This window comes from Gobius niger (assembly GCF_951799975.1).
Source record: "Gobius niger genome assembly, chromosome: 20".
Lineage (NCBI taxonomy): Eukaryota > Metazoa > Chordata > Actinopteri > Gobiiformes > Gobiidae > Gobius > Gobius niger.
This window is the reverse complement of record NC_136871.1, coordinates 24008269-24033478: the sequence shown is the minus strand read 5'-3', so window position 1 is coordinate 24033478 and position 25210 is coordinate 24008269. Positions and strand designations below refer to the sequence as shown.

The 25210-nt window shown below is 43.0% G+C and overlaps 3 protein-coding genes across 3 annotated transcripts; 2 read left to right on the top strand and 1 right to left on the bottom strand.

Moving 5' to 3' along the window:
* The first annotated feature begins 1429 nt into the window (after positions 1-1429).
* Positions 1430-3568, top strand: cisha (cytokine inducible SH2-containing protein a). The gene is made up of 3 exons (XM_079579531.1): positions 1430-1966; positions 2344-2507; positions 2654-3568. Exons 1-3 carry the CDS (start codon positions 1947-1949, stop codon positions 3136-3138), a joined length of 669 nt encoding a protein of 222 aa, XP_079435657.1. The 5' UTR covers positions 1430-1946; the 3' UTR covers positions 3139-3568.
* A 431-nt stretch (positions 3569-3999) lies between these two features.
* On the bottom strand, positions 4000-21255 carry hemk1 (HemK methyltransferase family member 1). The gene is made up of 11 exons (XM_079578940.1): positions 21034-21255; positions 20293-20466; positions 19833-19924; positions 17932-18025; positions 17664-17780; positions 16527-16591; positions 16404-16453; positions 15955-16060; positions 15500-15595; positions 14523-14633; positions 4000-4442 (listed from the first exon to the last, which is right to left on the bottom strand). Exons 1-11 carry the CDS (start codon positions 21091-21093, stop codon positions 4391-4393), a joined length of 1017 nt encoding a protein of 338 aa, XP_079435066.1. The 5' UTR covers positions 21094-21255; the 3' UTR covers positions 4000-4390.
* A 274-nt stretch (positions 21256-21529) lies between these two features.
* nprl2 (NPR2 like, GATOR1 complex subunit) lies at positions 21530-24804 on the top strand. The gene is made up of 11 exons (XM_079578921.1): positions 21530-21892; positions 22252-22343; positions 22412-22580; positions 22668-22776; positions 23064-23200; positions 23292-23389; positions 23482-23518; positions 23614-23707; positions 23779-23896; positions 24421-24563; positions 24648-24804. Exons 1-11 carry the CDS (start codon positions 21815-21817, stop codon positions 24713-24715), a joined length of 1143 nt encoding a protein of 380 aa, XP_079435047.1. The 5' UTR covers positions 21530-21814; the 3' UTR covers positions 24716-24804.
* The last annotated feature ends 406 nt before the right edge of the window (positions 24805-25210 follow it).

Sequence of the window (25210 nt, the reverse complement as noted above, 5' to 3'; positions counted from 1 at the left end):
GAAGCTCATTTGAGCAATTCTGGGAAGAAAAAAAAAAAAACATGGAGATTGGGCTATTTTCGATCAGCACGCTCTTGTAAATATGACCGTGAAACACCCAGTATTGTTGAGCAGAGTCTAAAGTTTAAATCTAATTGGTAGCAATTTTATTTGTTTACACAATACTTTTATGGACTCAATACCGTATTCCTGTATCAATTATTGTATCAATACTAAATGCCACTCATTTCTTATCTTTTACACTTATATAATTTGCAAAAAAAAACACTATCACAAAACATATGCTTGGCTATTGTTACTGTAAAATAATTGTAAAATAACAAACAAACCTCTTGATATTAATTTGTTTGCATAAAGTATAAATATTAGAGCCTTGAGTCATTTTTTCAAGTGGCCTAATGAGGATATAACTTAAACCTAATTCTAGGGCCTCTAAGGGACAACAAACAAATGGTTCATTCTAAATAAATAAATGCAAGTGTTTTATACTGGGCCTCTGTGCTGAAAACTTGGTTTATCGACATAAAGTAATTACAGGGATTTTACAGTTTTATGAAGAGAAGAAGAAGCTCTTTAGAAGAGCAAATGTATTTCATTGCAGCCTAAAGCCAAATGCATATTTTCCCTTTTATCCAGAACACTTGGATTTAGATGGAGGCATATATGGCCTTCCAAAATTCTATGGTGATTTCTTGAAACCAAAAACAACATCTTGACTAAATTCTAACAAACATTAGGATTAAGAGCGAGCCCATAGGCCTACTTGACTTTTCCCCCCGCTTAGTCATCCGTAGATAATCAGTAAACCTGCCTACTTTACAATGTGCAATAACATGCAACAGGGTTATGTCAAAAAAAAAAAAAAAAAAAGAGATTTTCAAAAACACACATATTTTGCTTTGACTGACACAATAACTATTTGTTTTCGAAAGTATAATTATCGTACTCCGGGGGGGGGGGGGAAACTCTCGCCGCGTGCGCCCACCGCCGGGATCGAGGGAAATCTGTTTCACTGGAAATAGCCCGCGCGCATTCCTATTATCTTTAATGTCGAGGCGGCGAGTTCCCAGAATGAAGGCTGTGTCAGGGCTGCGCGGCGGTGGGCGGAGTCGGCGCGACCGCGGTTCCTGGAAAGCGGATGGGGAGAAGCGCACACACACCGCGATTCCAGGGAGCGGAGCGGCACTTCGGCGGAACGGACTGTGAGCGGCCGCCGGGTAGCAACAAGCACCAACCCGCGGGGGGCAGGGGAGAGAGGGAGGGGGGGGAGTCAAAAACACACCGCCACAACCGCGCGGAGACAAAGGGGGGACGCGAAGATACGGTGAACGCGGAACCGCGGAGAGACATTATCCGCTTGTAAAAAAAAAAACGTTGAAGAGCAGAGCGGGGCCGAGCGGTGCGCGAGCGCAAAAAAAAAAAAAAAAAACCCGGCGAGCGGCGCCTTCTGATTGGTTCCCGACTGCGCCGCGGTGACGTCAGGGCCCGAGCGCTGGAGGAGTTCTCAGAATAGACTTCTAGGAAATGGTCAATTTTAAAAGCCGAGTCTATACACCGCGTCCTTCACACATTTGGAGCTCATTCCCGTGACAACACACTCCACACAGCGCGCGGCCACGTACCCAAAGACCTCGCATAGAAATCTTTCTCGTGAATGTTGGTCGGTCTTTTGCTCCACGCGCCGTACTCCGTGTTCTTTACATTTGGCGGAGGAGACTTGACTGGGGAAGGAGAGGGACGCGCAGGGACCTGTTTATTTCCGCGTACCGAGACAAACACCAACTCCTATCGGGGGGCACAGCGATCCAGCTTCTTCTTCTTTTTTTTTTTCTCCCCCACGCTATTTTTTTTTGAATCACTTTTATGTTTCTTTATTGCTTTTTGAGAAAGAAACATTTCTGACAGGGTTTAACTCCACTGTGGGACTCTGAGGATAACGATATAGCATGATTCTTTGTGTGCCAGGGTAAGTGCACTTGTTTTCCCCCCTTTGTCTTTTGTTTCATGTTCACCTTAAAAAGATCAAATCAATAAATGTGATTTGGTTTAATCCGGGTTGGGGTTTTTTCTTGGTCAAATCATTCAGTAGACGCATTAGGCTGCAATTTGAACTGAATAGAAAAGAGATCAATACAAGCACAAGTTCCAATTGGATATATAGAAGTAAGCTCTATCAACATTATACATTCTTCTACACTAGACAATGATAATGAAGCCAATTATGCCTTTGAAACAAGGTCGCTACAATAATACCCCCGTACATGTGTTGCATGTATGGATCTTTTTAGGAAGCAGACGTATCAATTATAACATTCCTAACCATATTATGTTTTTGTGCTGCAGCCCTAGACCTCTCCTGTCCGCTTCTGCATCTCCTGACTGTCTGCTGGGCATGCGGACAGAGAATGTACCGTCAAACTCTTGCCTTCAAAGCGCCCCTCTTTTCTGGGACCCCGCAAAAGACCTGCAGACCATCGCCAATAACTTCTGCTATCTGGAAAACTCAGGTAATTCAATTAAAGCTGAAAAGGACGCGCTGATGTTCAGTTCTAGGGACGACAACGTTCATCTACGGGGAATTCTGTTTGTGTATTATTTTTTGATTACAGCTGGGCTTGTGTTACATTGACTAATATTGAATTCATCTTTGCAGGATGGTATTGGGGCGCAGTAACAGCAGCGCAGGCTCACGCCGCTCTACAGGAGGCTTCAGAGGGAGCATTTCTGATCCGGGACAGCTCTCACCCCATGTACATGCTCACCCTCTCAGTCCGGACAGTGCGGGGTCCCACCAGCATACGAATACAATACAAGGGATCCCGTTTTTTACTGGACTCTAGCTCTCCGGCACGCCCCAGCCTCTCATCCTTCCCCAACGTCCTCAGCCTGGTGCAGCACTACATGGGACCCGAGAGGCACGTGGAGGAGGGAAACGCGGAGGAAAAGGGGAATTCAAAGAGCACTCAAGACTCCTCGGTTGTGTTGAAACTTAAACGCGCAGTGTACAAACCCCAGGGACTGCCCTCACTGCAGCACCTAACACGTCTGGTCATAAACAGGCAAACGGACTGTCCCGCGCTGCTACCACTCCCCGGGCCTCTTCTACGCTACGTGCAGGATTACCCCTTCAAGGTATGACGTGACCCTGTTTTCAGAATTCAGACAAAATATCTCAGCTGACTTTGGAACAAAAACGCGATGACGGGGCCTTTGTGGCGTGCCTATTCACAATAAACGTACGGCAGCATTTGGAATCGCAAAATGACAAAATACTGGACACAGGGTTACCCTATTTATGAGAGATGAAGCACTCTTATACAAAAACTACTCACAACCTCAGTACTGTAACTAAAGTTATTTGTGACATTTTACAACCTGTTGTATGGATGTGAAAATTGCCTACTTTACCCTCAGCAAACCCGGGTGTACTTAAAAACAAACTCGATCCACTAAGGTGTCTTTTTTTTTTGCCATTTTATTTTTCACAGTGAAAATATTGGATTTTTTTCTACTTTTTACACGTGTACATTTTGTATTAAAATAATTCATTGAGTCTATTGCTTGCTGTGGTCATAGTCTTTCCTATTTGAAATCTTCTCTTTGACGTACATTCAACAGTATTGTTAGTTTTATCTTGTGACTTGTTACGAAATTTCCTTGGAGTCTTTGAGGTCATATGGAAATGAAGAAGTGACAGCTCTTGGTAAATTTGCTTAACGTTTTCCAGACAACAAAAGCCTGTATTTTGGGAGAATGTTTTCTTAAATGTATAATTTTAGTATGCTGTCCCACAAGACAAGACCTTAATGACAATTCATTGTACGTTAACAAATCATTATCAGGTTTGAAACTTTTTTTTTTTGGTATGCAGGTACTACATGTGCAGAGAGACAGTGAGCGAACACCAAAGGATTGTTATTTGTTTACTATCCCAAAAACTCTTCACAATTGAAAAGATATAAGATTGTTGTAGCTTTGCTTTGAAAAAGTCAAAAGTCAGCGAGGGGACAAGCAAAGGGGTGGGTGGACTGGTTTCCATTGGATTCAGAGAACTGGTGAATGGTTCCTGGGAGGAGGGCGGCATTCGGAGAGACCGGCTTCTAAGAAAAGCCTTGATAATTACCTTCAGCTTTGAGCCTATTGCCTATTGCACCACTCTGCGCATGTTTTCATCCGCGATCAAGAGTACATGCAAAGCAAATATTCCCAGATTGCTACTATTATTCTTCAAACCCCAACCCTTTTTAATCTCTAAATTCTGAACATTCGCTGTGATCAAATCAAGCAAAAGTGCATGTACGTCGGATCAGTCTAACGGGGGAAGGAGAGACGCTGGAGAGACCTGGGCTAAAGCCAACGTAATAGGATCTTCGGTTTCTCAATCCAAATCCTACTTGTGGTCCTTGTTTGTCTCTTCTTTCTGAAGGATGCAGAATCGTGGCCTACAAAAAACATTAAAGACAGAAAAATAATCACTCCACTAGTCAAAAAAAAAAGGACATTTCCACTTGGTTTTAATATAACTGCTGAACGGAGTTATAATAGTGCTTTGCGTTCCGAGTTAGTCCGGGATTAGCACTGGACCTGCTTTAGATGTGCACAGGTTAGTGGTGGATTAATCCCGCTTGACACCAGGGTTAAGTCCTAAATTGAGTTTAAAAGTTTGCGATTTCATAGAGCCAAGAGGTGTAATAGTGCTTTGTGTCCACATAATGATGTCAGTGACTCATTAATGTAGTCCTGTATAATCCTGGTTTAGACCTACTAATGCAGTTCTGGTTAAGGCCTGGTTTACTCGATCTAATGTTTTCTGAAGTGATAATAAAGCAAGTTTCATGTGTAATTCTAGCCAATAAGTTAAAACCTGGTTTTATCCCCGTGAAATCCTGGTTTGGACCTACTTTACCTTGAGTCTGGTTCCTGGTTCAGTCAAAAGGTAAGTTTCAAAATGGTGCTAAGACGTATACTGTATGTAACATGATAAAGTGCAAGTTGAGTCCTTGTGTAATCCTGGTGTAGTCCTGAAGCAGTCTTGGTTTAGTCCTCTATACAAATTACTTTAGTTTGTTCTATATGACGCATGGATATTTTATTATTTGTTATTAGACCACTGCTTCTCAAGCTGCGTTTACTATGCCACAGCTTTTATACGCAGGTGTTTTCTAATAGGGTGCTCGGTAGCCTTAGATCAGACAGAAGCAAGATATGGTGTAAAACCCCCGCCTTAAACGGGTGCATTTTCTCCAATTCAGCTTGACCCGAATCCTATAGGCCAGTGTAATGCCTCATTTGAAAGCTAAGACTTACAAAACTGATCTTTCTAGTTACGATTGTCACGTTTTCGTCATATTTTTTGACACATTTTGGTCACACATTTGTGGCTTAGTTACATTACACACAAAAAAAAAAAGAAAAACGCGACTAAAACCAGGCAAAAAAAACAATCTTTGGATTTTTTAGATATGGGTAAAACTGGAGATAATGTGCTCACTTAAAGTGGGGGTTACGGGGTTAAGAGCTCTGTGTGTGGCTCGCGCAGCTTTTTGAAAGGTGATCTGGTAAAGTCCTGGTTTAGTCCTGGTCTAATTTTGTAGTCCGGGGATCGCCAACCAGTAGCTCGGAAGAAACTAGTATCTCCCCTTTCCAAATAACTCCCCGACGCTTGATGAGACAAATTCTACACGCATTTTCTTTTTGCTCCGAGCACAGTCAGCAAACATTTGGGAAAATAAGGTAAATAATAATAATAATAATTAAAGCCGCAAGCGGCATTTAGAGGCCCTCGCGAGCAGCGTTGGCCGGTTGGCGCACGCCGTCGCACGCCACCGCACGCCACCGCAACAACCGGGGGGCGCTGCCGCGCCGTACGTGGTTAAAATGACGCTGCCACCCTCGGTTGAGTTTATAAAAGAGCAAAGGCAAGAAATGCGCCTTCGGCGCCAGATCACGCGATATTTCCCAAAATGGCCGACTTTGTGTGGGTTGCCTAGCAACCACGTAATGTACTTTTTTGTTCGGACAGTCACGTCGCACGTGTGTACCAATTTTGATTTGGCTACGCCAAACTTTATTTCGGGTCGTTGCCATGGCAACACGGTGGGAAAATGGGCGTGGCCATAATTTACTTTTTGATCGGGGTCACGTGACGGACGTCTGTGCCAAATTTCATTTGTCTACGACAAAGTTTACTTTTTTTCCCCATTCATTTTTATTTGTTGCTCTGCAGGGGGCGCTATCGCGCCCATTTTCAAAATTCCCATATCAAAACATCCGGGGCCGACGACTCGACCAACGATTCAAGTTACGGTAAAATCGGCCAAAGTATGTGCGAGTTATGACTCTTTGAAGGCGACGGCGAACGCCGAAAACGGACGCCAAATTCATGGCGTTGCCATGACAAAACTGGAAATCCTATTAGAAAGTTTTTAATAACTTTTAATGCCCCACATGTGTAGATGATCTGGAGCGACCGGGGAGTCGCTGCGTTCAACGCCCTAGGACGAGTTCGTTCAAATGCGAGGGCACGAAAAGGCGCCTTCGGCGCCAGGTCGCTCTTTTGGCCAAGATGGCCACCATACAGATGGTTGCCTAGCAACCGCGTAATATCTTTTTTTTTTTGGTTCCATGTGACCAATCACTGTGCCGAATTTTTTTCGTCTACGACGAACTAAAATTTTCGGGGTTTTCGGGATTTTGGGGGGTCTGGCCATAGGCCGCAATGTTAACGTCGTTTTTCCAGGGGGCGCTGACGCGCCATTTTTTGGAATTTTTGCATTTTGGAGATGTGAAAGTTTTTTTTTTCACCTAATTGAATTTTGGGCAAAAATTCAGGACTTTTCGTCGGTGGGAAAGTGGATTTTGGGGGGGAGAAGAAAAATAATAATAATTAAAGCCGCAAGCGGCATTTAGAGGCCCTCGCGAGCAGCGTTGGCCGGTTGGCGCACGCCGTCGCACGCCACCGCAATAACCGGGGGGCGCTAACGCGCCGTACGTGGTTAAAATGACGCTGCCACCCTCGGTTGAGTTTATAAAAGAGCAAAGGCAAGAAACGGCGCCTTCGGCGCCAGATCACGCAAAGTTTCCCAAAATGGCCGACTTTGTGTGGGTTGCCTAGCAACCACGTAATGTACTTTTTTGTTCGGACAGTCATGACGAAGGTGTGTACCAATTTTGGTTTGGCTACGCCAAACTTTATTTCGGGTCGTTGCCATGGCAACACGGTGGGAAAATGGGCGTGGCCATAATTTACTTTTTGATCGGGGTCACGTGACGGATGTTTTTGCCAAATTTTATTTGTCTACGACAAAGTTTACTTTTTTTCCCCATTCATTTTTATTCGGTGCTCTGCAGGGGGCGCTATTGCGCCCATTTTCAAAATTCCCATATCAAAACATCCGGGGCCGACGACTCGACCAACGATTCAAGTTACGGTAAAATCGGCCACAGTTTGTGCGAGTTATGACTCTTCGAAGGCGACGGCGAACGCCAAAAACGAACGCCAAATTCATGGCGTTGCCATGACAAAACCGGAAATCCTATTAGAAAGTTTTCAATAACTTTTAATGCCCCACATGTGTAGATGATCTGGAGCGACCGGGGAGTCGCTGCGTTCAACGCCCTAGGACGAGTTCGTTCAAATGCGAGGGCACGAAAAGGCGCCTTCGGCGCCAGGTCGCTCTTCTGGCCAAGATGGCCGCCATACAGATGGTTGCCTAGCAACCGCGTAATATCTTTTTTTTCTCGGCTTCATGTGACCAATCACTGTGCCGAATTTCTTTCGTCTATGACAAACTAAAATTTTCGGGGTTTTCGGGATTTTGGGGGGTCTGGCCATAGGCCGCAATGTTAACGTGGTTTTTCCAGGGGGCGCTGACGCGCCATTTTTTTGAATTTTTGAATTTTGGAGATGTGAAGTTTTTTGTTTTCACCAAATTGAATTTTGGGCAAAAATTCAGGACTTTTCGTCGGTGGGAAAGTGGATTTCCTCGGGGAGAGGAAAAATAATAATAATAATAATAATAATTAAAGCCGCAAGCGGCATTTAGAGGCCCTCGCGAGCAGCGCTGGCCGGTTGGCGCACGCCGTCGCATGCCACCGCAACAACCGGGGGGCGCTGCCGCGCCCTACCTGGTTATGCCGTCCCTGCCACTCTCGGTCGAGTTTATAAAAGAGCAAAGGCAAGAAATGCGCCTTCGGCGCCAGATCACGCGATGTTTCCCAAAATGGCCGACTTCGTGTGGGTTGCCTAGCAACCACGCAATGTACTTTTTTGTTCGGAAAGTCACGACGCACGTGTGTACCAATTTTGGTTTGGCTGCGCCAAACTTGACGTTGGGTCGTTGCCATGGCAACACGGTGGAAAAATGGGCGTGGCGATCATTGACTTTTTTCATCGGGGTCACGTGACGGACGTCTGTGCCAAATTTTATTTGTCTACGACAAAGTTTACTTTTTTTCCCCATTCATTTTTATTCGGTGCTCTGCAGGGGGCGCTATCGCGCCCATTTTCAAAATTCCTATATCAAAACATCCGGGGCCGACGACTCGACCAACGATTCAAGTTACAGTAAAATCGGCCACAGTTTGTGCGAGTTATGACTCTTCGAAGGCGACGGCGAACGCCAAAAACGAACGCCAAATTCATGGCGTTGCCATGACAAAACCGGAAATCCTATTAGAAAGTTTTTAATAACTTTTAATGCCCCACATGTGTAGATGATCTGGAGCGACCGGGGAGTCGCTGCGTTCAACGCCCTAGGACGAGTTCGTTCAAATGCGAGGGCACGAAAAGGCGCCTTCGGCGCCACGTCGCTCTTCTGGCCAATATGGCCGCCATACTGTTGGTTGCCTAGCAACTGCATAATATCTTTTTTTTCTTGGCTTCATGTGACCAATCACTGTGCCGAATTTTTTTCGTCTACGCCGAACTAAAATTTTCGGGTTTTTCGGGATTTTGGGGGGTCTGGCCATAGGCCGCAATGTTAACGTGGTTTTTCCAGGGGGCGCTGACGCGCCATTTTTTTGAATTTTTTAATTTTGGAGATGTGAAAGTTTTTTTTTTCACCTAATTGAATTTTGGGCAAAAACGACGAACTTAAATTTTTGAGTCTCTCCATAGGCGCAATGTAATCCTGATTTTCCAGGGGGCGCTGACGCGCCATTTTTCGATATTTTTTAATGGGACTTTTTGACACTGTGTATCGCCGGGATTTTTAATTTTGGGCAAAAAATGGTGAGTTTTCGTCGACGACTCGTCGAGTTATTCCAAAAAAACACGGATAGATGAAAAATAATAATAATAATTAAAGCCGCAAGCGGCATTTAGAGGCCCTCGCGAGCAGCGTTGGCCGGTTGGCGCACGCCGTCGCACGCCACCGCAATAACCGGGGGGCGCTAATGCGCCATACGTGGTTTTGCTATCGCTGCCACCCTCCGTTGAGTTTATAAAAGAGCAAAGGCAAGAAATGCGCCTTTGGCGCCAGATCACGCGATATTTCCCAAAATGGCCGACTTCGTGTGGGTTGCCTAGCAACCACGTAATGTACTTTTTTGTTCGGACGGTCATGACGAAGGTGTGTACCAATTTTGGTTTGGCTATGCCAAACTTTGTTTCGGGTCGTTGCCATGGCAACACGGTGGGAAAATGGGCGTGGCCATAATTTACTTTTTGATCGGGGTCACGTGACGGATGTGTGTGCCCAATTTTTTTTGTCTACGACAAAGTTTACTTTTTTTCCCTATTCATTTTTATTCGGTGCTCTGCAGGGGGCGCTATCGCGCCCATTTTCAAAATTCCTATATCAAAACATCCGGGGCCGACGACTCGACCAACGATTCAAGTTACGGTAAAATCGGCCACAGTTTGTGCGAGTTATGACTCTTCGAAGGCGACGGCGAACGCCAAAAACGAACGCCAAATTCATGGCGTTGCCATGACAAAACCGGAAATCCTATTAGAAAGTTTTTAATAACTTTTAATGCCCCACATGTGTAGATGCTCTGGAGCGACCGGGGAGTCGCTGCGTTCAACGCCCTAGGACGAGTTCGTTCAAATGTGAGGGCACGAAAAGGCGCCTTCGGCGCCAGGTCGCTCTTTTGGCCAAGATGGCCGCCATACTGTTGGTTGCCTAGCAACCGCGTAATATCTTTTTTTTTTTGGTTCCATGTGACCAATCACTGTGCCGAATTTTTTTCGTCTACGACGAACTAAAATTTTCGGGGTTTTCGGGATTTTGGGGGGTCTGGCCATAGGCCGCAATGTTAACGTCGTTTTTCCAGGGGGCGCTGACGCGCCATTTTTTTGAATTTTTGAAATTTGGAGATGTGGAGGTTTTTTTTTTCACCTAATTGAATTTTGGGCAAAAATTCAGGACTTTTCATCAGTGGGAAGTGGCCGAAACGGCCTCCGGGGGGGGAGAAGAAAAAAAATAATAATAATAATAATAATAATAAGAAAAACCCTTACAATAACAATATAGCGCCGCCTCCGGCGGCCCATCTTTATATCGTCGGAAAGGTCTCACGTCCAGTAACCCACCCGTAAGGTTCATTGTCAAATACGAGCGCGTTGCGCTCGTATTTTACCACTTCTTTGTCAATATTTCTTAATGCGTTTTTTTTTCAGATTTTTGTGCGAGCAACAACAAATATGCCGCTTTCGCGGCAAACACCTATATCATTGGATAGGCCTCGATGCCCTGAGTCACTCTAGTAGTGTTTTGGGCATTGGGAAGTGGCCATGGTCGATGACGAGCGCGTTGCGCTCGTCATCGACTACTTTCTTGTCAATGTTGCGCCTTCACTGGATTTTTCACCTTTTTTCACACGAGCAGTTACAAATGTGCCGCTTTCGCGGCACACGCCTATTTCACCGGAAAGATCGGGGTGCCGGGAGTCCCCCCATTACTGTCTAATGCATGGGGAGCGCTCCGCGCTCTGTTTCTGGAGCGCTGCGCGCTCTTTTCGGGACGTGCGCTACGCGCACGTCTTTCTTCAGTGCGCTCCGCGCACTGCCGTACAATTACAATAGGCCCGAGCCCTGCCAGGCCGCTCGGGCCTAATAAGAATAAGAAAAACCCTTACAATAACAATATAGCGCCGCCTCCGGCGGCCCATATTTATATCGTCGGAAAGGTCTCACGTCCAGTAACCCACCCGTGAGGTTCATTGTCAAATACGAGCGCGTTGCGCTCGTATTTTACTACTTCTTTGTCAATATTTCTTAATGCGTTTTTTTTCCAGATTTTTTTGCGAGCAACAACAAATATGCCGCTTTCGCGGCAAACACCTATATCATTGGATAGGCCTCGATGCCCTGAGTCACTCTAGTAGTGTTTTGGGCATTGGGAAGTGGCCATGGTCGATGACGAGCGCGTTGCGCTCGTCATCGACTACTTTCTTGTCAATGTTGCGCCTTCACTGGATTTTTCACCTTTTTTCACACGAGCAGTTACAAATGTGCCGCTTTCGCGGCACACGCCTATTTCACCGGACAGGGCGTGGTGCCGGGAGTCCCCCCATTACTGTCTAATGCATGGGGAGCGCTCCGCGCTCTGTTTCTTGAGCGCTGCGCGCTCTTTTCGGGACGTGCGCTACGCGCACGTCTTTCATCAGTGCGCTCCGCGCACTGCCGTACAATTACAATAGGCCCGAGCCCTGCAGGCCGCTCGGGCCTAATTAAAGCCGCAAGCGGCATTTAGAGGCCCTCGCGAGCAGCGTTGGCCGGTTGGCGCACGCCGTCGCACGCCACCGCAACAACCGGGGGGCGCTGCTGCGCCGTACGTGGTTAAAATGACGCTACCACCCTCGGTCGAGTTTTGAAAAGAGCAAAGGCAAGAAACGGCGCCTTCGGCGCCAGATTACGCAATGTTTCCAAAAATGGCCGACCTCCTGATGGTTGCCTAGCAATCACGCAATGTACTTTTTTGTTCGGACAGTCATGACGAAGGTGTGTACCAATTTTGGTTTGGCTACGCCAAACTTTATATCGGGTCGTTGCCATGGCAACATGGTGGGAAAATGGGCGTGGCCATAATTTATTTTTTGATCGGGGTCACGTGACGGATGTCTGTGCCAAATTTTGTTTGTCTACGACAAAGTTTACTTTTTTTCTCCATTCATTTTTATTCGGTGCTCTGCAGGGGGCGCTATCGCGCCCATTTTCAAAATTCCTATATCAAAACATCCGGGGCCGACGACTCGACCAACGATTCAAGTTTCACTAAAATCGGCCACAGTATGTGCGAGTTATGACTCTTCGAAGGCGACGGCGAACGCCAAAAATGAACGCCAAATTCATGGCGTTGCCATGACAAAACCGGAAATCCTATTAGAAAGTTTTTAATAACTTTTAATGCCCCACATGTGTAGATGATCTGGAGCGACCGGGGAGTCGCTGCGTTCAACGACCTAGGACGAGTTCGTTCAAATGCGAGGGCACGAAAAGGCGCCATCGGCGCCAGGTCGCTCTTCTGGCCAATATGGCCGCCGTATAGGTGGTTGCCTAGCAACCGCGTAATATGTTTTTTTTTTTGGCTTCATGTGACCAATCACTGTGCCGAATTTTTTTCGTCTACGACGAACTAAAATTTTCGGGTTTTTCGGGATTTTGGGGGGTCTGGCCATAGGCCGCAATGTTAACGTGGTTTTTCCAGGGGGCGCTGACGCGCCATTTTTTAGAATTTTTGAAATATGGAGATGTGAAGTTTCTTCTTTTCACCAAATTGAATTTTGGGCAAAAATTCAGGACTTTTCGTCGGTGGGAAAGTGGATTTTGGGGGGGAGAGGAAAAATAATAAGAAGAATAATAAGAAAAACTCTTACAATAACAATATAGCGCCGCCTGCGGCGGCACATATGCGCGTCGTCGGAAAGGTCTCACGTCCAGTAATCCACCCGTGAGGTTAATTTTCAAATACGAGCGCGTTGCGCTCGTATTTTACTTCTACTTTGTCAATGTTTCTTAATGCGTTTTTTTTAATATTTTTTTGCGAGCAACTACAAATATGCCGCTTTCGCGGCAAACACCTATATCATTGGATAGGCCTTAATGCCCTGAGTCACTCTAGCAGTGTTTTGGGCATTGGGAAGTGGCCATGGTCGATGACGAGCGCGTTGCGCTCGTCATCGACTACTTTCTCGTCAATGTTGCGCCTTGCCTGGATTTTCCACCTTTTTTCACACGAGCAGTTACAAATGTGCCGCTTTCGCGGCACACGCCTATTTCACCGGACAGGGCGTGGTGCCGGGAGTCCCCCTATTACTGTCTAAAGCATGGGGAGCGCTCCGCGCTCTGTTTCTTGAGCGCTGCGCGCTCTTTTCGGGACGTGCGCTACGCGCACGTCTTTCTTCAGTGCGCTCCGCGCACTGCCGTACAATTACAATAGGCCCGAGCCCTGCCAGGCCGCTCGGGCCTAATAATAAGAAAAACCCTTACAATAACAATATGGCGCCGCCTTTGGCGGCGCATCTTCCTATTTTCGGAAAGGTCTCACGTCCAGTAACCCACCCGTGAGGTTCATTTTCAAATACGAGCGCGTTGCGCTCGTATTTTACCACTTCTTTGTCAATGTTTCTTAATGCGTTTTTTTTTTCATATTTTTGTGCGAGCAACAACAAATATGCCGCTTTCGCGGCAAACACCTATATCATTGGATAGGCCTTAATGCCCTGAGTCACTCTAGTACTGTTTTGGGCATTGGGAAGTGGCCATGGTCGATGACGAGCGCGTTGCGCTCGTCATCGACTACTTTCTTGTCAATGTTGCGCCTTGCCTGGATTTTTCACCTTTTTTCACACGAGCAGTTACAAATGTGCCGCTTTCGCGGCACACGCCTATTTCACCGGACAGGGCGTGGTGCCGGGAGTCCCCCCATTACTGTCTATTGCATGGGGAGCGCTCCGCACTCTGTTTCTTGAGCGCTGCGCGCTCTTTTCGGGACGTGCGCTATGCGCACGTCTTTCTTCAGTGCGCTCCGCGCACTGCCGTACAATTACAATAGGCCCGAGCCCTGCCAGGCCGCTCGGGCCTAATAATAATAATTTAAGCTAAAGTCGTCTTTGTTTTGAATGATCATCTTGGCTAAAAAAAACTGTCCAAAAGTCCCATAGTTACTGGAGTATCCTCAAAGCATAAGTAGCTCTCTGCTCTGGTTTAGTTCTGGTTTGGCCCTGGTTCAGTCATCACACATACAGGGCGATATTCTATCAAAATTGGTTGTGGCTTTTTACATCAAATCATTTTGTGGTTCTGGGAAGGATTGACTCATCGGATTCACTACAGATCCTTGCACAAGTCAGTTCTCCGTTGGATTAGCTCTTCCTTAGAAGTATTTCATTCATGGTTGAGCTTTTCGTTTTTTTCAACGCCTGATTAGTCCAAGGTTAGACCTGACATAGTCCTTTTGTATTCGCAAAAGCCACAGACTTCCTTAAGTGGTGTTTGGTGTGAACATTTGGAGAAACAATGCCCTCAAGAGTTTTACATGATTTTAATATTATCTCGAAGAGTCTCCTGTACAGACCTGTTGTTAAAATCCTGTTTTGTCACGACGTACTGCAGCTCTTCCAAGTGTGACTCCGCCCATCGTTGGATAAGAGGAGGGTGCCTGGGATCCACCTCCAAATACAGTCGGCTGTGGGTGACAAGAAACACAAAACGCATTAGAAATATGTGAGTCACATAACACCGACGTACCTGCCCAGTGAAACTAAATATGCAGCAACACTGTCTACTGCCAAAACACACTAAACACACTGTCTACTGCCACCCACAATGACAACAATAACAATAACAAACGATCGCTTCTTTCAATGAAATGTTATTTTGTGTGCCTATTATTCATCATGATCGGATAAAGCAGAAGAAAATGGATGGATGGATCAGAGGGTGACACAAACAATAAAACAAATAGCTCATGCATTAGAATATGCTACTTATCTAAAAGCTAGATAAGTGTGTGCCTTGTAAAATCACGGTGTGGCAAATCAGGTCTGAAGAGGATTAGCTACTGTGGCAAATAAGCAAACAATTTTAGCGTCAAGCCCAGGAAGGAACATTCTGCTGCAAGCTCTGTGATAATGAACCTCCTCGTGTCATTGAATTGCATTGGCCGTGTAGAGAGATCGCCTTGTTCATCCAGACTTGGCTCAAAGACTCTTCTTCAGTTCTGCTTTAGTCCTGGTTTAGTCCAGATTTGGGTGTATTTTAGTTTATTAAAACAGTTCCTGGAAAACCAAATATTTTCTGAGGTGGTACAGGGTGTAAAGGTCAAATTTATCGGAAGCAGACCATTATTTTTTGGGCATTTGAAAACCCACTAAAAAAAAAGCAGCTTTGTACACGTTTGCCTGAGTACAGCCTGTTCTTGTGAAAATTACAAATGAAACCCAGGTGGGAAAAGTGTGTGTGTGTGTGTGTGCGTGTGCTCGTGTGTGCGCTCGTTTTGTGTTTAAGGGCAACAGGGCGATTTTTTTCCTCCTCCTCCTTATTTTTTCTTACCCATGATTTAGGAGAATCTGTGAGGCCAAAATCAAAACTGGCTTTATCACCGCGAGTCCGTCTGCGCCTCCGTCTAAAGCAGCAGGGTCCTCGTAACTAATACATACATTCAGAACATGAGTAACAGCTTAGAAACATGATACACACATGGACTCCCTGTGTACATTTAAATTTAACATGTACAGACTTCCTAAGGACACCATGTTTCTGACGACCAAGTGTGGCGTTCTTAAATGAGTGTGCGTAACTGCGATTGGACTTCATGGTGTAACAAAGGATTGTGTTCAAATGTATGTTCAGATTGTAATGTTTTGGGTTAGATTTGCAAGACAAGTCTCGTGTCTGAGTCGTGACTCTGAGGTGATAATTGAATTGATGATTGTCGCATCATTCCCTTCATAGATTAACGGTGGTGCACTGTACTTTTATCTGAATGAGTGCGTGAAATGACTCACCACAGTATTTCTGGCTGCAGAGACGACATGTCCTCTGAGTACAGGTAGGGAGGGTTACTGACCATGGCCGAAACTCCACTACAGTGGCTTAATACTGTCGCTGCATCTGACAAGGAAAAAGGAAATAAGACACATTTTTATACAAAGCTTTTTTATCCAGATCACTTTCATTAAAGCAGTATTGTTGTCACTGATTAACATCTTTACTCTTAGTTCAAAAATGTATTATTGTATTGTATTGCATTGTATATCTTTCGTTCATCTCATTTATTTATTTCAGACATTACACAGTGGAGCACAAGGGAGACATCATCATGTCATACTGACATACATTTCAACATAAATAAAACAAGCTCCAATTTTGTCTGAAAGGGAAGTAGAAAACTTACATAATCCCACCCTTTTAAATGACTCTTTGGGCAAAGTAATTTAACTGAATTCATCCGCACCTTTTAAAATATCCAAATGATAAATCTCTAGCCTGTTATCAAGTCCCAACCTGTGAATAAAATCACAATGTCAAATAGCTTGCAAGCAATCACCTGAGAAATTTTAAATTTGAACAGGATTACCTTAAGGCATTTTCTTTAGTTAAATTTACGGCATTCTCACTTTGGTCCACGGCCACTGCTTTGAGCTGCAAAACAAAATCTTAGTACTATGAAGGCAACAGAAACACTACTCAAATCAAAGACCCATTCACATACAAACCATTCATAATAAGATGAGCAATAATTAGTTACTGCTTAGAGTGATAGGATAATGCATGTGGTTCATGATCCAACATAAGAGACATACTGTATACTCATAGGCAATTACTACAGAGTTGTTGCACAGCAACAGATATGGTAATTACACAGGTCTTAGGTCACATCATGTAGCCTCGGGAGAGATTATCTAAAAGACATAACAATGAGCCTCATGGTGCATGCTGGAAATAGTGAACATTGAGAATACAAAAGGACTTCCTATAATGGGCAGATAATTCAATATACTGAACAGAAAATGGCATAAAACATACTGTGTACAATAATAACAATCTCAATCTGTTCCTTTTGGGTTGAAATGGCTTTATATTGTGACGACAATAATATGGTGAGGATTATGTACATGTGTATGTTTGTTTTTTCTCCCATGGTGTCAAAATCGAGTTTAACAACTCTACAATACTGTAATGGCTGTGGGCAATGTGGGTGAAGTGTTTTTCATAGTCCATAAAAACAATATGAGCTTTGAGTTGATAATGAACACTCAAATCATTATGCTACTGTTGCCAAGCTATAATCAATATAATGAACAAACTGTACATTAGCTTAATATTGAGGTGGAGTATAGGACAGACTTCTATTGTAGTTATTTGCTGGACCAAGCCATGTGAGACAAAACCCAGCTCAAAGTTTAATGTCTTGTGACGTCAGTAGCATTTTATATAGCTTGTGTTAAAAACGGTGATATAACGCAATCGTAAAGGAAAGAAACACCCTAAGTCTAAACTTAAGATGAATATAGAATTTTTAGTTTGTGTATATTTATAGAATTGCCCAAAGGGTTAGGCCCATGCCCTCCATCTGAAATCATGACATCCAATTCTAGAAGGCTGTGGACCACTCCAAAAAGCATTTAAATCCACTTTTTGTAGCACTTTTACAAAACAAAGCAGTTCACAAAGAGCTGTACATTATGAAAAACAAATTATGAACTGTTCTCACCTGGGGAAGACCCTTTAATAGACTTAGAGAAATGGCACCTGAACCGCAGCCTACTTCTACCGTACATAAACGCCCACTTTCCTTCTGGAGATCCGAGAGGACGATTTCCACCAACTCCTGCAACAACACACAGGTATGAGGCATGGCCCCTGCGCAAGCGTGTGATTAATGGCTTTGTTCTTGTCAAGCGTATTCTGAGCGCGTGAAGCTTATTGCACAGAAACAGACCGGACCGATCTTACAAGTGTAAACTTTCCTCTAAACACACCTCTGTTTCAGGTCTGGGTATAAATACCGGTGGTCTCATCTTTAGGGTAATGTCTCGAAAGTCCCACTCCTCGATCACGTACTGTACTGGCATCCTGCACGAGAAACTTACACGATTTAGAATAGAACAGAATAAAGTTTTCCTACAACGAACAAAAATATTAAACTCTTAACTGTTGGCTTTAGTCAAATCTAAAAGCTTCTTTGAAAAAGTGTCAAGATAGCGACAAAAATAAGGATGAAAACGCAACAACAATGTGACAAAAGAGCGATGAAAAAGCAACAAGAGCCACAAGAGAGCTACAAAAGTGACAAAGAAGCATGCCCCAAAAAGAAACACTACAACAAAAAAGTGGCTTAAGAGCGAGAGAAAGATGAGTGACTGAAATGTGGCAAAAAAAAAAGATGGAAAAAAACAACAAAACCTACGAAAACACGACCAATATGTGACAAAAATGTGACCATAGAAGTTACGATCAGTTTTGTAGGTCTTAGCTTTAAAATGAGACGTTACACTGTTGCTCTCCAGTCGAGAAGCTTTTAGATTTGGGTAAAGTCAAACAAGAGAAAATGCCCTCGGTTAAAGCAGGGGTTAAGAGGTTGATATTACAGTAATTTGTAACTGAATATATTCTAAACAAAGATCTTTATTTCACTTCCACTTCCTGGTTATCTAATAAATCACACTTAAATCCCGTTCTATATCACTCCACTGCAGTTGTTTCCATAGTAACGATAAACAATTGAGCTGGAACCAACTTCTGTTAAAACATATATACCATGGTCTGGGTGAATACTCGATTCTGATTGGCTGGTGGGGGCTAACAAGTGCGCATTATTTTCGTATAACCGCACACGTAGTCCGGTAGTTAAATCACTGGGATATCACTCCGCTGTGGGCATCGCCATAGCAACGCATGACACAGCTGAATCAGATAAACACGTAATTAGTGACTGACAGGAACGAATGAGATGGATTTTGTTTAATTTCAACGTTTTTGGCCAAAACAAAATGTTTGATAAATGTTTGTAGAGGAGAGTGAGCAGCTAGGTTAGCTACTGTTAATAAAATATGAGCTTTACATTTCTATTGAAAACGGTTAAGGCACTATTCATGATTTTCAGGCGTACATAAAATGATCCAGCATTTAAGCATATTTGGCTGGATTAGTAAAGTCAAACATAAAAGTTTCAGTTCGTGGTGCTCAGGTGTGAGCGACTCCACCGCAGCTGTTTCCATAAACAGTTGAGCTGGTTGAGCTAGCTTGCTAGCTTCAGGTTAAACAGCGTAAAAGTGAAATAACTCCTGCCCACGAGTGCCGCATATCGGTGTTTCCTTCCACGGAAAAGTGCCGGGTTAGTCCTGTTGTGTTGTGATTCTGTGCTGATGTTGTGTCGTTGAGCCTGACTGAGATCCTCGTAATAGCTGCGGAGAATGACTCGCTCTGAGACGAGCCTTCAGTGACCGGCTAATAACCAACATAAAATAGTCCCGGTGGTCTGGCATATTTAGTGACTTTAGTAAATGAAACAAATATTTATTATAAATGTTACGTTTGTGGGACCCTGGTATAAGCGGATTAAACAACGAGGAGCCGTGCATCAGACGGTTATAATGCACTTCGCGGAGTAACACCACTCCGCTGCGCGTCGTGGTGTTCTTGACTCCGCGTCGTGCATTATAACCGTCTAATGCACGGCTCCTCGTTGTTTAATCCTTACTTAAAAAGTGAGATAACTCCTGCCCAGGACTTAAAAAAAAATAAGCAAACAGGCCCCAATGAACCATGGACCATGGTATAAGTGGGATAACGAACTCCGAGGTGTCCATTATCCCTTACATTTTACCCACACAGACTTAGTATAAAATTGCAGCAATCAAATTTCACATAGATAAATTACCTTAAAAGTCGTTTGGCACAAAGCTTCCAAATCTGCTCAGTTTTTTCTGGGCTGAGAAACTCTGACAGTGCCTCCTTCTTGACACTTTCAAACTAGGATGAATGAATTGCATGTACAGTATGTGATTGTGAGGCAAAACATGGCATTGTAGACACAGTGGGTTCAGAAAGTTGTATTCTATTATGTTGTAGTCTGATACTGAATCATATACATTCATTTTCTATGGGTAAAGCTTTTACATTCTTTACTGTACAATAGGACATTAAAAAATGACAAACTTTTGAATACTGCAGACCCATTACACTGCTCTCAATCATACTTGTACTGAGGCTTAGAGTTAAATTCCAGTCATGGCAGTGTTCAAGAACAAAAAAATAAAATAACAAAAATAAGACATAAAATTGCACTAAGTGTAAAAAATACTGTCTGAACCCACTGCATAGTTTATGACTGTTCTTACTGTCTTGGCCCCGAGCACGTGGGCGATTATGTATTGGCTCGAATGGTCCGGTTCACTCACACCTTTCTCCTGGAAATGTTGCCTCCACAGACTCACTGCCTGCAGAGCTGTGAGTCTGTCCACAGGGAGAGCGGGCCCACTGCAGGCTCGCACGGCATATGGGACCCTCATACCCTGCAAAGTTCATTCACGCATTTTACACTTTGACAGTGCTGATGTATCAAAATAGGTCAGATTACGGAAACAGTTCCAAAGAATCGAAAAACAATATCTGCTATCTATATGTGGGAAGATATATGGACTGGGCAATTTGAGCATGGAAATAATCAACAAGTCTGGTGGAGTAAAATCTCATGACATCAGCAGGTCGGAAGTAAGTATTTTGAGTTCTAAAGGAGACCTGAATATCTGCATCAAGCAAGTAAGAATGAATAATAATACAACCCCTTCACAACACAATGGAACAATTGTATAAAAGAGGGAAAGCAATCAGAATATATGGGTTTGCAACATAAAGTGTTTGGGTGCATTAAAGTTTGTAATGCACCCAGGTAACTAAATACACCAGCTTCTCCTTTTGAACTGTCTTTCTGATTATATTATGTTATAAAGTTAGACTATCATGTATTTTATAGATAATGTGAAAATGAACTTTATTGTCTTATAATACAGGTATGTTAGTAAACAGACGGATTCCTCTCTCATGTGTCAACAGATTTAGTGATGAATAAGGTTATTTACCTGGGATTTGCTCTTTCTGCATCCAACAGTGAACAGTTCAGTGAGCGCTCTCCCCCACATGACAGGCTAATGCTGGCGAGACAAAAATCACAAACTCACATTAAAACATTAATGTTAAAGTCCCCCGTGGCTTTAGGCAGAGGGACATTGTTCTTTTTTTAGTACTTATAACTAAGCATGGTGATCATGGTGATACATCTGTGAGCTCGTGTTGTTGTCATGTGGCCGTGCTCGCATGCGCAGTCCGTGTTTCAGCCCGGAAACACTGTTGCATTTAAAACCATGGGATATTTCCAGTTTACAACAACAACAAAAGAAGTGTTAATCGACTGCATCTATTTGATAAATTGAATAAAACACTTAACGACAATAGAGGAGATTTTAGGTAATATAGCGAATGAACGAACAGCCTCTTTAGATTAATTTAGTTTCGGGAATGTAGTTGGCGGGCGGTGATCGTGGGCTTTCCTACAGTCTTTAAACACATCCTTGTTGTTGTTCATCTTTGGACGAGCATGTTTTTGAGAGTTTAAGTTTTTAAAAAGAAGCGAGTGCGACCCGCGGATGTATTGTATGTTTGTGGAGTGTTATTTTTATACATTTGTATTGTGTCAATGCAGCTTCATAAGGGTTGTTAAATGAGGAACGAGCAGCCGACTTTAACCAGTTTTAGCTAGCTTCCCCATTAGCTGCAAATGTGAAACCAGTGATAGTCATTCATTTTATGCTCATGGGTGAGATGGTTTTACACTGGTTTAGTTTGTAGATTTACCTCGGAGTAATGGGGTTGAATACTCGGATCGAATGTATATTTTTTAGTGAATTTCACCCAACTTTAGGACCAAAGATCACTTATCAGGTAAGAGAGACTGTTCAAATTAAATGCAGTGAATCACGAGCCTTTTTTAATTCATACAGCAAAAAAACATCACATTGTGTACACATGTAATATTGCGTCCAAATTGTAATGTGAATACACAGAAGTCGAAGCATAAGAAAAAAGTGAGATATAATTTGTATCTGCATGTAACAAGCATGCAACATTTCTTTTCTGTACAGTAAGTTAACAACATATTAGAGTTATTGAAATGAAATTATGATTATCAACATTATTTTCCCTGAGCATGTCTCTATTCTATAGCTGGTTTATACAGTATGCATAGTATATGTGTACATTCTCCTATTCTAACCACATCTTTCCTGTCCCTTTCACACCAGGTTCCAGAGGAGTACATCTCTCGTGAGCTCTTTGACACAGTCCAGGTTTACATCATCACCAAACCAGAACTGCAAAACAAATTAATAACAGTGTAAGTAATTTAGCTAATATTTGTCATTATGAATTCACAATCACCATATTTGTTTTATTTTATTGCAGGACTGCAATGGGTAAGAAGCTGATCGGCTGCCCTGTGTGCATAGAACATAAAAAGTATAGCAGAAATGCTCTCCTGTTTAATCTGGGTCTTGTGTGTGACGCTCAAACCAACACTTGTCCACTGGAGCCTATTGTGAAGAAATTGTCTGGCTACCTCACTACACTCGAGGTAGCAATTGATTATGTACTATCTCATGAATTGCTCTATTATTTATTGTTAATAAGACAATTGTAATGATTTCTTATCTGTTTTCAGCTTGAAAGTGGCTTCATATCTAATGAAGAAAGCAAGCAGAAATTGTTGCCAATTATGTCCACATTGTTAGAAGAACTGAATGCAACAGGAGGCTGTACACTCCCTATTGGTAATTTTAAGTACTTGTGTATATTTTAAAGGGACCATGTACAATGCAGATAAACCAACAAGTGGAGGAAGTCTTTTGGGTGAGAGTTGAAGCATTTGTAATTTTAAACAAGCGAGTTTAGGTCACCGCTTCTTAAAAACTTCTGGACCGCTGAGAGTATGCACAGCCATGATGATTATTGATATGAACTAGTCTTGATGAAACAAGAGATTACTGACTATAAAACCCTTAGTGACACCAAACTGCGAGTGCTTTTAACTCTTTGTAATGTTAATGTTTTCTTGTAGATGCATCCAATACAATTCATCTGAAGGAAATTCAGCCTCGAAAAGACCCTGCGATTGTCCAAGAGTATGACGTCCCTGTCTTCAGTCAGTGCAAGGACCACTTCATTAAATCTCAATGGGACCTTACCACTCAACAGGTAAGATCGCGTTGGATTTCCTCTATTTAATGAATTTGTTGAGTCGTTCATGAAGCTTGCTGGACAAGGTTATTGTGAGATTACTTTTCAGATCTTGCCCTATATTGATGGATTTCGACACATCCAAAAGATTTCAGCGGAGGCGGATGTGGAGTTGAACCTTGTCCGGATCGCTGTGCAAAATCTACTGTAAGTTGGACAAACGTCAAATCATGGGGTTTTCAATGTTAGTACTCTTTAGAAATAAATAATTTACAAACCTAACACACTATTTCTTACAGTTATTATGATGTTGTGACTCTGGTGTCAATATTTCAGGTAAAAAAAAAAACATAATATCTGTGCTTATTATACTTGGTAGCTTTTTCATGTGGACCATTTACTCTTATATTTATCGTCCTGTGTCCCACCAGTATAGTAATGTCTACTGCACTACTCCAAACGTGCAAAGCCTTATCGATGACAAGTCCATTCAAGAGGAGTGCCTTAGCTATGTCACTAAACCGGGTAAATAAAGTTCACTTTGGCTTTGAGTTTGTGTGTAATTTTCCAATAGTCCATGTTGTTTTGGTTTATAGGTCAAAAGCGAGCTGGCCTCAGAGATGTTTTCCAGCTTTACTGTGGTCTGAGTCCAGGAACTACAGTCCGCGACCTTTGTTCTCGATACTCTCTACAACTTCAGAGAGTGGACGAGCGGTTGGTGTTTACTTTACCAAACATATCAGAGCAACTTCATTGTCAATTGCGCAAAGTCTTTGTTTATTTATTTTGTTGTTGTTGCGAAATTTACATTCTTTTTTCATTCTACTCTCTAAACACTGCTGCATCGTTAGTCATCATTGGTTAGGTCCATAGCCAATTAGAAAGTTTGTTACAACCAAGAAACACTTTCTGTCCAAGTCATCTTTATGAGGGTTTGTTGTATATATATATATTTAGGTATTTTACATTTTCTCCAAAAAATGTGACTAAACTTGGTCTAAACTATGTAAAAATCAAATCAAAACCAGACACGAACGTGGACTAGATCTGTTATTAATAATGATCTAAGAAAAAAAAACTGGCTCCAAATCAGGACAAAAGAATACGACTTGGAACAAACAGAGGAAGCTACATAGAAGACTTTACCATTCCTGAAAATCCCACTTAACGGTTCCTTGAAAGTCAGATCTGTCTTGACTTCTAAGATTCACATCTGGCTCACAGCTGCTGCGTTTCAGGAAGCTGATCCAGTTTGGCCTCATGAAATCTCTAATACGGAGGCTACAGAAGTATCCCGTGAAGGTAACTCGCGATGAGAATAGCAGACCGCCTCGCCTTTTCACCGGCTGCCATAGTTATGATGAGATTTGCTGTAAAACAGGTAAGTGTTGGAATACGCAATGCTGTTAACCAGTTCATGAATACGATATCAATGTTTAACACTTGCATCTTGTTGCCTTCACAGGGATAAGTTACCAGGAGTTGGATGAGCGTTTGGAAAATGACCCTAATATAGTTGTCTGTTGGAAGTAATCTAACTATGCATTAAAATGTGACTTGAACATGGACACTGAAGTGAACACAAATAGACGGCTTTTGAGTGCAACACATTGAACAAATAAAGCACCTTATATCTTATTTCCACATGAGAGTATTTAATGAGCAGTAAAAAGAAATTTAAGTTAAGTTCAAGTTGGTCATTCAGCAATGAGGAACACAATATGCTTCAAGTTTTATTTGGAGCAATGTTAATTTTTGTTGCCCTCTTGTTGAATATGCTCATATGGTGGAATGTCTAATATTGACAAACCTCGTGCAAACACAAGCTTTATTTGTGTCCCATGAGAAGGTGTTATTCTGCAAAAATGTTCTGTGTTCATTGGTGGACTGGACTGGCACAGTATCCTGTAGTTACAATAATTTGTGTAGCAAATTATGATGTCACGATAGGGACTTTCCACTCACAGTCACACTGACATCTGGGTCAAAGGAATGAAGCTTTTTTAATCTGATAGATGATATCTGTAC

Bases quoted from the DNA above. Each gene is read 5' to 3' on its own strand.
- hemk1 (XM_079578940.1), bottom strand. From the start codon at position 21,093: ATGTGGGGGAGAGCGCTCACTGAACTGTTCACTGTTGGATGCAGAAAG. The intron at 19,925-20,292 runs GTAAGAACAGTC...CATTCATCCTAG, and splicing joins ACGTGCTCGGGGCCAAGACA to TTTGAAAGTGTCAAGAAGGA. The intron at 16,592-17,663 runs GTGAGAACAGTT...TTTGTTTTGCAG, and splicing joins TATTAAAGGGTCTTCCCCAG to CTCAAAGCAGTGGCCGTGGA.
- cisha (XM_079579531.1), top strand. From the start codon at position 1,947: ATGATTCTTTGTGTGCCAGG. The intron at 1,967-2,343 runs GTAAGTGCACTT...TTTGTGCTGCAG, and splicing joins ATGATTCTTTGTGTGCCAGG to CCCTAGACCTCTCCTGTCCG. The intron at 2,508-2,653 runs GTAATTCAATTA...TCATCTTTGCAG, and splicing joins CTGCTATCTGGAAAACTCAG to GATGGTATTGGGGCGCAGTA.
- nprl2 (XM_079578921.1), top strand. From the start codon at position 21,815: ATGGGGTTGAATACTCGGATCGAATGTATATTTTTTAGTGAATTTCAC. The intron at 22,777-23,063 runs GTAATTTTAAGT...GTTTTCTTGTAG, and splicing joins AGGCTGTACACTCCCTATTG to ATGCATCCAATACAATTCAT. The intron at 23,519-23,613 runs GTAAAAAAAAAA...GTGTCCCACCAG, and splicing joins CTCTGGTGTCAATATTTCAG to TATAGTAATGTCTACTGCAC.